Source organism: Salvelinus fontinalis, chromosome 2, assembly GCF_029448725.1.
Source record: "Salvelinus fontinalis isolate EN_2023a chromosome 2, ASM2944872v1, whole genome shotgun sequence".
Classification (NCBI taxonomy): domain Eukaryota; kingdom Metazoa; phylum Chordata; class Actinopteri; order Salmoniformes; family Salmonidae; genus Salvelinus; species Salvelinus fontinalis.
The window spans coordinates 14,601,511-14,616,512 of NC_074666.1; the positions used below are offsets into that span (position 1 = coordinate 14,601,511).

Here is a 15,002-nt window from a genome sequence, read left to right on the forward strand (position 1 = left end):
TTCTAGCTCCATGGAAAGACGTACTTCAGAATGGAACATTACATGTCTGCCTCTGTGCTGGATAATATTGACCAGAGCTCCATCAAGGAAGAACTGCTTAAACTACACAGCACATACTATGGAGCCACAGAGGCAGAGACAGAGTTTGAGTTTCTCAAGGTAAGTGCCCAGATGGCTAGCCTAGCCTGGTCCCAGATGGCTAGCCTAGCCTGGTCCCAGATGGCTAGCCTAGCCTGGTCCCAGATGGCTAGCCTAGCCTGGTCCCAGATGGCTAGCCTAGCCTGGTCCCAGATGGCTAGCCTAGCCTGGTCCCAGATGGCTAGCCTAGCCTGGTCCCAGATGGCTAGCCTAGCCTGGTCCCAGATGGCTAGCCTAGCCTGGTCCCAGATGGCTAGCCTAGCCTGGTCCCAGATCTGTTTATTCTGTCTTTCCAACTTGATAACAGATCTGGGACCAGGCTTCAAGAACTACTATGTCAAATGACGTAAAGATGCTGAAACGTTATGGTGATCGTAATTATGATCGTAATCCCTGTTTTTGAGTTTTAAAGACTCCTTTCATCCTGTTTTCTTTCCTGAAGGCTAGCCAGAGGCTGACAGAGTACGGGGTTCACTTCCACCGTGTCCTCCCTGAGAAGCGGTCCCAGACAGGTATCATGCTAGGGGTCTTCTCCAAGGGTGTCCTCATCTTTGAGGTCCTGAATGGAAACAGAACCCCAGTACTAAGGTTCCCCTGGAGAGAAACCAAGAAGATTTCTTTCACAGTAAGTGTATTGCACTCTGAACTCCAAGCAGAGTTCAATTCCATCATTAAATCGTTTTATTTTAATTTTATTTAACCAGGCAAGTCAGTTAAGGACAAATTCTTATTTACAATGACAGCCTATGAACAATGGGTTAACTGCTTTGTTCAGGGGCAGAATTACAGTTTTTTTTACCTTGTCAGCTCGAGGATTCGATCCAGAAACCTTTCGGTTACTGCTCCGACGCTCTAACCACTAGGCTTTCTGCCACCCCTTTTAATAGACATGTCGTGTGGGGGACGATGAGGTACTTATGTTAAAGGCTTTCGACTAGGTGCTCTATAAATCCAATATGTTAATTAATCTCAACATTTCAAAAGACTTAGTCTATAAATGATAAAAGTGAAGCCTCTAGTCTGGTGTAATGTTTCTCTCACTCACTGGAAATGTACCCTGTTTCTTCTGCATTGCTTTGTAAAATTTCTCCAACACTCATGGAATGCAATTTTTTTCCTGTTGTATTTCTCTCACTCACTTTTCTTATCCTTCCGTTTCTCTGCAGAAGAAGAAGATCTGTCTTCAGAACACGTCAGACGGGATTAAACACCTGTTCCAGACAGACAGCAACAAGACCTGTCAGTACCTGCTGTGCCTTTGCTCTGCTCAGCACAAGTTCCACCTCCAGACGAAGGCCCGACAGAACAACCAGGAGCTGCAGGACTTAGGTAAGACGTCAGACAACATGGTGGTGGGTTAGTGTTCCAGTCAGACAACATGGTGGTGGGTTAGTGTTCCAGTCAGACAACATGGTGGTGGGTTAGTGTTCCAGTCAGACAACATGGTGGTGGGTTAGTGTTCCAGTCAGACAACATGGTGGTGGGTTAGTGTTCCAGTCAGACAACATGGTGGTGGGTTAGTGTTCCAGTCAGACAACATGGTGGTGGGTTAGTGTTCCAGTCAGACAACATGGTGGTGGATTAGTGTTCCAGTCAGACAACATGGTGGTGGGTTAGTGTTCCAGTCAGACAACATGGTGGTGGGTTAGTGTTCCAGTCAGACAACATGGTGGTGGGTTAGTGTTCCAGTCAGACAACATGATGGTGGGTTAGTGTTCCAGTCAGACAACATGGTGGTGGGTTAGTGTTCCAGTCAGACAACATGGTGGTGGGTTAGTGTTCCAGTCAGACATGGTGGTGGGTTAGTGTTCCAGTCAGACAACATAGTGGTGGGTTAGTGTTCCAGTCAGACAACATGGTGGTGGGTTAGTGTTCCAGTCAGACAACATGGTGGTGGGTTAGTGTTCCACTGACTCCTCCTCCTTCCATCCTGGGTAGAGTAGAGAGACACTGACTCCTCCTCCTTCCATCCTGGGTAGAGTAGAGAGACACTGACTCCTCCTCCTTCCATCCTGGGTAGAGTAGAGAGACACTGACTCCTCCTCCTTCCATCCTGGGTAGAGTAGAGAGACACTGACTCCTCCTCCTTCCATCCTGGGTAGAGTAGAGAGACACTGACTCCTCCTCCTTCCATCCTGGGTAGAGTAGAGAGACACTGACTCCTCCTCCTTCCATCCTGGGTAGAGTAGAGAGACACTGACTCCTCCTCCTTCCATCCTGGGTAGAGTAGAGAGACACTGACTCCTCCTCCTTCCATCCTGGGTAGAGTAGAGAGACACTGACTCCTCCCCCTTCCATCCTGGGTAGAGTAGAGAGACACTGACTCCTCCCCCTTCCATCCTGGGTAGAGTAGAGAGACACTGACTCCTCCCCCTTCCATCCTGGGTAGAGTAGAGAGACACTGACTCCTCCCCCTTCCATCCTGGGTAGAGTAGAGAGACACTGACTCCTCCTCCTTCCATCCTGGGTAGAGTAGAGACACTGACTCCTCCCCCTTCCATCCTGGGTAGAGTAGAGAGACACTGACTCCTCCCCCTTCCATCCTGGGTAGAGTAGAGAGACACTGACTCCTCCCCCTTCCATCCTGGGTAGAGTAGAGACACTGACTCCTCCCCCTTCCATCCTGGGTAGAGTAGAGAGACACTGACTCCTCCCCCTTCCATCCTGGGTAGAGTAGAGAGACACTGACTCCTCCCCCTTCCATCCTGGGTAGAGTAGAGAGACACTGACTCCTCCTCCTTCCATCCTGGGTAGAGTAGAGACACTGACTCCTCCCCCTTCCATCCTGGGTAGAGTAGAGAGACACTGACTCCTCCCCCTTCCATCCTGGGTAGAGTAGAGACACTGACTCCTCCCCCTTCCATCCTGGGTAGAGTAGAGACACTGACTCCTCCCCCTTCCATCCTGGGTAGAGTAGAGAGACACTGACTCCTCCCCCTTCCATCCTGGGTAGAGTAGAGAGACACTGACTCCTCCCCCTTCCATCCTGGGTAGAGTAGAGACACTGACTCCTCCCCCTTCCATCCTGGGTAGAGTAGAGAGACACTGACTCCTCCTCCTTCCATCCTGGGTAGAGTAGAGAGACACTGACTCCTCCCCCTTCCATCCTGGGTAGAGTAGAGACACTGACTCCTCCCCCTTCCATCCTGGGTAGAGTAGAGACACTGACTCCTCCCCCTTCCATCCTGGGTAGAGTAGAGACACTGACTCCTCCCCCTTCCATCCTGGGTAGAGTAGAGAGACACTGACTCCTCCCCCTTCCATCCTGGGTAGAGTAGAGAGACACTGACTCCTCCCCCTTCCATCCTGGGTAGAGTAGAGAGACACTGACTCCTCCCCCTTCCATCCTGGGTAGAGTAGAGAGACACTGACTCCTCCTCCTTCCATCCTGGGTAGAGTAGAGACACTGACTCCTCCCCCTTCCATCCTGGGTAGAGTAGAGACACTGACTCCTCCCCCTTCCATCCTGGGTAGAGTAGAGACACTGACTCCTCCTCCTTCCATCCTGGGTAGAGTAGAGACACTGACTCCTCCCCCTTCCATCCTGGGTAGAGTAGAGACACTGACTCCTCCCCCTTCCATCCTGGGTAGAGTAGAGACACTGACTCCTCCCCCTTCCATCCTGGGTAGAGTAGAGAGACACTGACTCCTCCCCCTTCCATCCTGGGTAGAGTAGAGACACTGACTCCTCCCCCTTCCATCCTGGGTAGAGTAGAGACACTGACTCCTCCCCCTTCCATCCTGGGTAGAGTAGAGAGACACTGACTCCTCCCCCTTCCATCCTGGGTAGAGTAGAGAGACACTGACTCCTCCCCCTTCCATCCTGGGTAGAGTAGAGAGACACTGACTCCTCCTCCTTCCATCCTGGGTAGAGTAGAGAGACACTGACTCCTCCCCCTTCCATCCTGGGTAGAGTAGAGAGACACTGACTCCTCCCCCTTCCATCCTGGGTAGAGTAGAGACACTGACTCCTCCCCCTTCCATCCTGGGTAGAGTAGAGACACTGACTCCTCCCCCTTCCATCCTGGGTAGAGAGACACTGACTCCTCCTCCTTCCATCCTGGGTAGAGAGACACTGACTCCTCCTCCTTCCATCCTGGGTAGAGTAGAGACACTGACTCCTCCCCCTTCCATCCTGGGTAGAGTAGAGAGACACTGACTCCTCCCCCTTCCATCCTGGGTAGAGTAGAGAGACACTGACTCCTCCCCCTTCCATCCTGGGTAGAGTAGAGAGACACTGACTCCTCCCCCTTCCATCCTGGGTAGAGTAGAGAGACACTGACTCCTCCCCCTTCCATCCTGGGTAGAGTAGAGACACTGACTCCTCCCCCTTCCATCCTGGGTAGAGTAGAGAGACACTGACTCCTCCCCCTTCCATCCTGGGTAGAGTAGAGACACTGACTCCTCCCCCTTCCATCCTGGGTAGAGTAGAGAGACACTGACTCCTCCCCCTTCCATCCTGGGTAGAGTAGAGAGACACTGACTCCTCCTCCTTCCATCCTGGGTAGAGTAGAGAGACACTGACTCCTCCCCCTTCCATCCTGGGTAGAGTAGAGAGACACTGACTCCTCCCCCTTCCATCCTGGGTAGAGTAGAGACACTGACTCCTCCCCCTTCCATCCTGGGTAGAGTAGAGAGACACTGACTCCTCCTCCTTCCATCCTGGGTAGAGTAGAGAGACACTGACTCCTCCCCCTTCCATCCTGGGTAGAGTAGAGAGACACTGACTCCTCCCCCTTCCATCCTGGGTAGAGTAGAGAGACACTGACTCCTCCTCCTTCCATCCTGGGTAGAGTAGAGAGACACTGACTCCTCCTCCTTCCATCCTGGGTAGAGTAGAGACACTGACTCCTCCCCCTTCCATCCTGGGTAGAGTAGAGACACTGACTCCTCCCCCTTCCATCCTGGGTAGAGTAGAGAGACACTGACTCCTCCCCCTTCCATCCTGGGTAGAGTAGAGACACTGACTCCTCCCCCTTCCATCCTGGGTAGAGTAGAGACACTGACTCCTCCCCCTTCCATCCTGGGTAGAGTAGAGAGACACTGACTCCTCCCCCTTCCATCCTGGGTAGAGTAGAGACACTGACTCCTCCCCCTTCCATCCTGGGTAGAGTAGAGAGACACTGACTCCTCCCCCTTCCATCCTGGGTAGAGTAGAGAGACACTGACTCCTCCTCCTTCCATCCTGGGTAGAGTAGAGAGACACTGACTCCTCCCCCTTCCATCCTGGGTAGAGTAGAGAGACACTGACTCCTCCCCCTTCCATCCTGGGTAGAGTAGAGACACTGACTCCTCCCCCTTCCATCCTGGGTAGAGTAGAGACACTGACTCCTCCCCCTTCCATCCTGGGTAGAGTAGAGAGACACTGACTCCTCCTCCTTCCATCCTGGGTAGAGAGACACTGACTCCTCCTCCTTCCATCCTGGGTAGAGTAGAGACACTGACTCCTCCCCCTTCCATCCTGGGTAGAGTAGAGAGACACTGACTCCTCCCCCTTCCATCCTGGGTAGAGTAGAGAGACACTGACTCCTCCCCCTTCCATCCTGGGTAGAGTAGAGAGACACTGACTCCTCCCCCTTCCATCCTGGGTAGAGTAGAGAGACACTGACTCCTCCCCCTTCCATCCTGGGTAGAGTAGAGACACTGACTCCTCCCCCTTCCATCCTGGGTAGAGTAGAGAGACACTGACTCCTCCCCCTTCCATCCTGGGTAGAGTAGAGAGACACTGACTCCTCCCCCTTCCATCCTGGGTAGAGTAGAGACACTGACTCCTCCCCCTTCCATCCTGGGTAGAGTAGAGAGACACTGACTCCTCCCCCTTCCATCCTGGGTAGAGTAGAGAGACACTGACTCCTCCTCCTTCCATCCTGGGTAGAGTAGAGAGACACTGACTCCTCCCCCTTCCATCCTGGGTAGAGTAGAGAGACACTGACTCCTCCCCCTTCCATCCTGGGTAGAGTAGAGACACTGACTCCTCCCCCTTCCATCCTGGGTAGAGTAGAGAGACACTGACTCCTCCTCCTTCCATCCTGGGTAGAGTAGAGAGACACTGACTCCTCCCCCTTCCATCCTGGGTAGAGTAGAGAGACACTGACTCCTCCCCCTTCCATCCTGGGTAGAGTAGAGAGACACTGACTCCTCCCCCTTCCATCCTGGGTAGAGTAGAGAGACACTGACTCCTCCCCCTTCCATCCTGGGTAGAGTAGAGAGACACTGACTCCTCCCCCTTCCATCCTGGGTAGAGTAGAGAGACACTGACTCCTCCTCCTTCCATCCTGGGTAGAGTAGAGAGACACTGACTCCTCCTCCTTCCATCCTGGGTAGAGTAGAGAGACACTGACTCCTCCTCCTTCCATCCTGGGTAGAGTAGAGAGACACTGACTCCTCCTCCTTCCATCCTGGGTAGAGTAGAGAGACACTGACTCCTCCCCCTTCCATCCTGGGTAGAGTAGAGAGACACTGACTCCTCCCCCTTCCATCCTGGGTAGAGTAGAGAGACACTGACTCCTCCTCCTTCCATCCTGGGTAGAGTAGAGAGACACTGACTCCTCCTCCTTCCATCCTGGGTAGAGTAGAGAGACACTGACTCCTCCTCCTTCCATCCTGGGTAGAGTAGAGAGACACTGACTCCTCCTCCTTCCATCCTGGGTAGAGTAGAGAGACACTGACTCCTCCTCCTTCCATCCTGGGTAGAGTAGAGAGACACTGACTCCTCCTCCTTCCATCCTGGGTAGAGTAGAGAGACACTGACTCCTCCTCCTTCCATCCTGGGTAGAGTAGAGAGACACTGACTCCTCCTCCTTCCATCCTGGGTAGAGTAGAGAGACACTGACTCCTCCTCCTTCCATCCTGGGTAGAGTAGAGAGACACTGACTCCTCCTCCTTCCATCCTGGGTAGAGTAGAGAGACACTGACTCCTCCTCCTTCCATCCTGGGTAGAGTAGAGAGACACTGACTCCTCCTCCTTCCATCCTGGGTAGAGTAGAGAGACACTGACTCCTCCTCCTTCCATCCTGGGTAGAGTAGAGAGACACTGACTCCTCCTCCTTCCATCCTGGGTAGAGTAGAGAGACACTGACTCCTCCTCCTTCCATCCTGGGTAGAGTAGAGAGACACTGACTCCTCCTCCTTCCATCCTGGGTAGAGTAGAGAGACACTGACTCCTCCTCCTTCCATCCTGGGTAGAGTAGAGAGACACTGACTCCTCCTCCTTCCATCCTGGGTAGAGTAGAGAGACACTGACTCCTCCTCCTTCCATCCTGGGTAGAGTAGAGAGACACTGACTCCTCCTCCTTCCATCCTGGGTAGAGTAGAGAGACACTGACTCCTCCTCCTTCCATCCTGGGTAGAGTAGAGAGACACTGACTCCTCCTCCTTCCATCCTGGGTAGAGTAGAGAGACACTGACTCCTCCTCCTTCCATCCTGGGTAGAGTAGAGAGACACTGACTCCTCATCCTTCCATCCTGGGTAGAGTAGAGAGACACTGACTCCTCATCCTTCCATCCTGGGTAGAGTAGAGAGACACTGACTCCTCCTCCTTCCATCCTGGGTAGAGTAGAGAGACACTGACTCCTCCTCCTTCCATCCTGGGTAGAGTAGAGAGACACTGACTCCTCCTCCTTCCATCCTGGGTAGAGTAGAGAGACACTGACTCCTCCTCCTTCCATCCTGGGTAGAGTAGAGAGACACTGACTCCTCCTCCTTCCATCCTGGGTAGAGTAGAGAGACACTGACTCCTCCTCCTTCCATCCTGGGTAGAGTAGAGAGACACTGACTCCTCCTCCTTCCATCCTGGGTAGAGTAGAGAGACACTGACTCCTCCTCCTTCCATCCTGGGTAGAGTAGAGAGACACTGACTCCTCCTCCTTCCATCCTGGGTAGAGTAGAGAGACACTGACTCCTCCTCCTTCCATCCTGGGTAGAGTAGAGAGACACTGACTCCTCCTCCTTCCATCCTGGGTAGAGTAGAGAGACACTGACTCCTCCTCCTTCCATCCTGGGTAGAGTAGAGAGACACTGACTCCTCCTCCTTCCATCCTGGGTAGAGTAGAGAGACACTGACTCCTCCTCCTTCCATCCTGGGTAGAGTAGAGAGACACTGACTCCTCCTCCTTCCATCCTGGGTAGAGTAGAGAGACACTGACTCCTCCTCCTTCCATCCTGGGTAGAGTAGAGAGACACTGACTCCTCCCCCTTCCATCCTGGGTAGAGTAGAGAGACACTGACTCCTCCCCCTTCCATCCTGGGTAGAGTAGAGAGACACTGACTCCTCCCCCTTCCATCCTGGGTAGAGTAGAGAGACACTGACTCCTCCTCCTTCCATCCTGGGTAGAGTAGAGAGACACTGACTCCTCCCCCTTCCATCCTGGGTAGAGTAGAGAGACACTGACTCCTCCCCCTTCCATCCTGGGTAGAGTAGAGAGACACTGACTCCTCCCCCTTCCATCCTGGGTAGAGTAGAGAGACACTGACTCCTCCTCCTTCCATCCTGGGTAGAGTAGAGAGACACTGACTCCTCCCCCTTCCATCCTGGGTAGAGTAGAGAGACACTGACTCCTCCTCCTTCCATCCTGGGTAGAGTAGAGAGACACTGACTCCTCCCCCTTCCATCCTGGGTAGAGTAGAGAGACACTGACTCCTCCTCCTTCCATCCTGGGTAGAGTAGAGAGACACTGACTCCTCCTCCTTCCATCCTGGGTAGAGTAGAGAGACACTGACTCCTCCCCCTTCCATCCTGGGTAGAGTAGAGAGACACTGACTCCTCCCCCTTCCATCCTGGGTAGAGTAGAGAGACACTGACTCCTCCTCCTTCCATCCTGGGTAGAGTAGAGAGACACTGACTCCTCCTCCTTCCATCCTGGGTAGAGTAGAGAGACACTGACTCCTCCCCCTTCCATCCTGGGTAGAGTAGAGAGACACTGACTCCTCCCCCTTCCATCCTGGGTAGAGTAGAGAGACACTGACTCCTCCCCCTTCCATCCTGGGTAGAGTAGAGAGACACTGACTCCTCCTCCTTCCATCCTGGGTAGAGTAGAGAGACACTGACTCCTCCCCCTTCCATCCTGGGTAGAGTAGAGAGACACTGACTCCTCCTCCTTCCATCCTGGGTAGAGTAGAGAGACACTGACTCCTCCCCCTTCCATCCTGGGTAGAGTAGAGAGACACTGACTCCTCCTCCTTCCATCCTGGGTAGAGTAGAGAGACACTGACTCCTCCCCCTTCCATCCTGGGTAGAGTAGAGAGACACTGACTCCTCCTCCTTCCATCCTGGGTAGAGTAGAGAGACACTGACTCCTCCCCCTTCCATCCTGGGTAGAGTAGAGAGACACTGACTCCTCCTCCTTCCATCCTGGGTAGAGTAGAGAGACACTGACTCCTCCCCCTTCCATCCTGGGTAGAGTAGAGAGACACTGACTCCTCCTCCTTCCATCCTGGGTAGAGTAGAGAGACACTGACTCCTCCTCCTTCCATCCTGGGTAGAGTAGAGAGACACTGACTCCTCCCCCTTCCATCCTGGGTAGAGTAGAGAGACACTGACTCCTCCTCCTTCCATCCTGGGTAGAGTAGAGAGACACTGACTCCTCCCCCTTCCATCCTGGGTAGAGTAGAGGGAGGTGGTGAACTTAACTACAGCATGTCTACATGAGCTTTGTCACATGTCCTCATCCTAAACAATAGAACAATTTAACTGATTCTGTTAGACCTACTTATGGGGTGGAGACATACATTTTAGTTAACCTTTACTTTACACTTCAGTTATATGAATTATTGTATAAGATTTAGCATTTAAGACCCTCTGATAATGTCTTGTCATAATATCCTACCTGGTACTTCTCCCTGTTCCACAGAGAACTCTCCACTGAACCTCCTGCAGTATTCTCTGGGCCAGGGGGGGGTGGAGGGGATGGGGAGGGCCGTGAGCTCTGCCAGCCTGACCCCTAGCTCCTCAGCCCGCTCCGCGCACTCAGACTCAGACCTGAAGAGGATTTCCTACTCAGAGGTAATTGATGTTTTACATCTTTATAAATCCCCGGTCCAATCCCCAGTTCCTCTATGTTCTTTGTGGTGTGTAGTTTTAATTACATCCATTTTTTGTGAAAAACTTTTTATCTCAGGTGGCCCTGAACAAGGCTCCTGGCGGCCGGCTCCATGCCCAGGAAGAGGTGCTCTTCCCTGGGTTCAACTCCGGCCTCGGCCCCCACCACCACCACCCTTCCAATGCCCGGCTAATGATGAGCAGATCACACCACAACCTGGGCCAGGTATGATGCCATTTAATCATGCTGTCTTATGGATGTCTATGGCACTTCTTATGGCTCCTGACTATGTATTTTATTATTTTTGTTGTGTGTGTTTTTATCTACTGTTGTATGACATTTTCCCATCTGAGATGATAAATAAAGTTCCATCTAAGTAGCTATTAAAATATTTATCTATCCATGTATGGCTCTATCCAGGTGCCTGAATCTCCAGAGCACCGTGCAGTCTCCTTCAACAGCCAGTCTCAGTCTGCTGTGAACCATGCCCAGCTCCTGGACTGCCACCACCGAGCCAGCTCAGACACAGACTCCATCTCTGTAGCTTACCAGCAGGATAGGTGAGTCACCTATACCTTAAGTGCTCACCTAAGCCTCTTTAGTTAAAGGGAGAGACCATCCGATGATCCAAAACACTTCCCTGATATTGATTTAGAAGATGGATTACGGTATATGTTACCATAACGATAAAACATTTTGGAAAATGGCATGTTGTAATGCAAAGTCAGGCGCAGGAGAATGAACTTGGTAAAAAACGGAGCTGTTTAATAAACATTCAAAAATCCTCCGAAAACCAAAGTATACAAAAATATCATAATAGGGTGCAAAACCCGTCGCACACCAGAACAAAATAACACACCAAGAACAAAATAACACACCAGAACAAAATAACACACCAAGAACAAAATAACACACCAAGAACAAAATAACACACCAAGAACAAAATAACACACCTACTTACAACAAACAATATCTGACAAGGACATGAGGGGAAACAGAGGGTTAAATACACAACAGGATAATGACTGGGATTGGAACCAGGTGTGTAGGAAGACAAGACAAAACCAATGGAAAATGAAAAATGGATCAATGATGGCTAGAAGGTCGGCGACGTCGACCGCCTAGCACCGCCCGAACAAGGAGAGGGACCGGCTTTGGAAGTCGTGACACATGTTTGGGTCTAATCAAATCATCACATTTTATTAGTCACATGCTTTGTAAACAACAGGTGTAGACTAACAGTGAAATGCTTAATCAATAACAAAACTTTTATTGTATTTAACTTATATTTAACTAGGCATGTCAGTTAAGAACACATTTTTATTTACAATGACAGCCTACCGGGGAACAGTGGATTAACTGCCTTGTTCAGGGGCAGAACGACAGATGTTTATCTTGTCAGCTCAGGGGATTCGATCAGCAACATTTCGGTTACTGGCCCAACGCCCTAACCGCTAGACTACCTGCCAGGCCAATCCCAGCTCTTTTCATGTGTTCTGCTTCCTTCTCCAGCCTACTCTTCATTGAAAGCAGAATCTGACTTTGTCAGGCAATGTTTTGGTGCTCCATAGAAACAGCCCGAGCTTTTGAATAAAGAAGGTTCTTATTGCAGCAGACAACACTGTGTCGTCCTGACTGAGCCGGTGGCCATTTCTAACATTCATCTTGGTGGGGCAAACAAACAAATGGGGGGGATGAGTGCCAGCAAAGTCACAACACTAAACAATACATTAAGTGCACTATAACGGTGACAAACGTTGCCCACAAACTGTTAGGGCCTACATATAAAGCTGTCCCAACTGCAGACTCCCAACACATGACCACTGCTACAGTGGAGTGGAGCCTTGTCTGGCAGTGAAGCAGTTCATTCAGCCTCTTTTACTGCTTTAAAAAAAAAACATGGCTGACTTAAACAAATGTGGTTTCTACTGACAATTGAGATGGACAAACTATGGCATAAGAGGACGACAAGCGGGTAAGAGGCCATCCGTAATTTCGATTAAGGCACTAATACGCGAGCTAGCAGGGACGTAGTCGATATAACGATTTGTTCAGCACTTTTGAAATGTACAGCGCCAGAATTCAGAACATGGGCAATAGTGTTCTCCCTGTACACCAAGTCAGAAGCATAGGATAAATAAAGGGGGCGTATAAGCAGACATTGAAAGCTCTTACAATATTCAATGATGAAATTTCTCTAAAACAGGCTTTAGGCTACATGTGCACCACCAAGTCAGAACAGTAGGTGAAATTAAGAGGGGAAAATAGACCAAATTATTAGGGTGAGGCTACTAACAACTTACTACACAACATACACTTAGTATTACTTTCTTAGCTACAGTATACATATCTCCCTGGTATATTACGTCATTTATGCAGCAGCAATAAATACATTTTTGGACACACCTTGTTGTGGTCACTTGAACAGGAAGGTGGCGCGGCGGTCCTTCGTGGGCAAATTTTGTAATCAAAGTCTGGTATTCTTTGAATTTATGGTGCTTTCAAGACAACTGGGAACTCTTAGGGGGGGGGGGAGAACAAGGTCCAATCATGATAATGTCAGTGAGCTTCAGGTACTAGCTCTAGAAAGACGCCCGAGTTCCCGACTTACAATTTCGAGTTGGATGACCGTTCAAAACGTATTTTCCCAGTCGGAGTTTGTTTTTTCCCCTGAGTTCCCAGTTGTCTTGAACTCACTGAAATCAGATTTCCCAGTTCTGAGTTAAGTTGTTTTGAGCACGGCAGAAATCATGATGGATTGACAGCATGGCCAATGTTGAATGTTTATCATGTTAAGTTTGGAAAAGAGACACTTAAACTTCTTAACGATCAAATCCCGTTAACGGGATAGATTTGACAACATCCGGTGAAATTGCAGAGCACAATTCAAATTACAGAAATATAAATATTTAACTTTCATGAAAATACAAGTGTCATACATCAAAATAAAGCTAAACTTCTTGTTAATCCAGCCGCTGTGTCAGATTTCAAAATGCTTTACGGCGAAAGCACATCATGCGATTATCTGAGGACAGCGCCCCGCATACGAAAGCATAACCCATTTTACAACCAAACGAATGCATAATGAAAGTCAGAAATAGCAATAAAGTAAATCGCTTACCTTTGAAGATCTTCATCTTTTTGCAATCCCAAATGTTTCAGTTACACAATGAATGGTCGTTTTGTTCGATAAATTCCTTCTTTATATCCCCAAAATGTCCATTTATTTGGCGCGTTTGATTCAGAAATGCACCGGTTCCAACTCGCCCAACATGATTTAAAAAGTATCTAATAAGTTATCTGTAAACTTGGTCCAAACATTTTAAACAACATTTCTAATCCAACTTCAGGTACCCTAAAATGTAAATAATCGATAAAATTTAAGATGGAATAAACTGTTTCCAATACTGGAGAAAAACAACACGGAGCGCACAGTCGTTCACGCGCACCAAAAGACTAGAGTCCACCTGAGTGACACTTACAAAGAATACGATCACTTTTTAATTTCCCCCCACAAAAAACATCGAACAATTTCTAACGACTGTTGACATCTAGTAGAAGCCATAGGAACTGCAATCTGGGTCCTAATAAATCAGGTTTCCCATAGAAAAGCATTGGAAAATCCAATGACCTCAATTTTTTTCCACCCCTGGATGGATTGTGCCCGGGGTTTTGCCTGACAAATCAGGTCTGTTATACTCACAGATGTTATTTTACCGGTTTTAGAAACTTTAGAGTGTTTTCTATCGAATACTGCCATGCATATCCTAGCTTCTGGGCCTGAGTAACAGGCAGTTTACTTTGGGCACCTCAGTCATCCAAACAATTCTAGAGAGAATTGGGACCACACCCACTCCTCTGAGTAGCAGGCTAGTGATTGCTTTGCAGTGCTTGCAGATAGCCACTGATTCCTTCCAAACCACTCATTGTTGAATTTATGATTTCCAACTTATTGAGTAATGTTTATGTTCAATGGCCGATGTGCAATTCTAATGTAACTCTATGGCAGCACCCAAAGGACTTGAATTTCTAGCTCTACCCTTAGATTTGGCAGTGACTTAGTGTCCCCATGAGTGACAGAACACTGAGCCAATCACAGCGCAACTAGAGAACATTACCAACCCCTACGCTCCGCATTTTCCGCTGGCTGCCCCACCACCACAGAAAGCACTGAGCTAGGCTGAAACACCTGCATTTTGGAGCTGCCTTACTCAAGAAAATGAAAAAGAGACCATGTTTGTATGCAGGGCTTTATTAATTATTCTTTTTTACGTTGTTTGAAAACTGATATGTGACACGTATTAATGCCACAATAACTTTGCAAAATAGGCAAAAAATGTGGGACTCAAAACAGGTGGGCCTCTGTCCTGAATGACGGGTCGCCACTGGACTGAGTTGACCTTAGAGCAGGGCAGGGGTTGCCTACCTTCAGCATCACAGCAGACTCTTTACTATGTAATGTCTCTTCATTCCTTTGTCTGTGGATCAGTGGGTGTTCTCGTCATGTGTTTAATTAGCCCTCTAGGGGAGGAGAGGCGAGGGAGGGCCTTTCTGGTTCAGTGCTGAGTTGACAGTACTTTCTGTCTTCCCTCGTATCTTCCTCCCACCGGATTTTGTTTTTTAGGCTTTTGGAATGGAAAGACGTTCTGCTCTGTTCTTAAAAATGTGTTTGGTTCTGACCCATAGACTAGAACAGGGCTTCATATTAACACCATGTTAATTAGTGAAGGGGTTTGTTGTATTCAGCCACAGTCTCTCTGTTGTTTTTGCTTCGACAGATTAACTACCATCTGAATATGGATTTAGTTCTATCCTAAGACCTTCTC

General features: G+C 49.4%; 1 protein-coding gene across 5 annotated transcripts in view; it reads left to right on the plus strand.

Annotated features, from left to right (window-relative positions):
• ptpn13 (protein tyrosine phosphatase non-receptor type 13) overlaps positions 1-15,002 on the plus strand; it is a 142,926-nt gene that overhangs the window by 87,168 nt on the left and 40,756 nt on the right. For all 5 annotated transcript variants that reach the window (XM_055864576.1, XM_055864549.1, XM_055864559.1 and 2 more), the window contains exons 15-20: positions 7-159; positions 581-763; positions 1,305-1,467; positions 9,988-10,139; positions 10,255-10,401; positions 10,597-10,736. In XM_055864576.1, the coding sequence (XP_055720551.1) occupies positions 7-159; positions 581-763; positions 1,305-1,467; positions 9,988-10,139; positions 10,255-10,401; positions 10,597-10,736 (938 nt within the window). The remainder of the gene's footprint in view (positions 1-6; positions 160-580; positions 764-1,304; positions 1,468-9,987; positions 10,140-10,254; positions 10,402-10,596; positions 10,737-15,002) is intronic.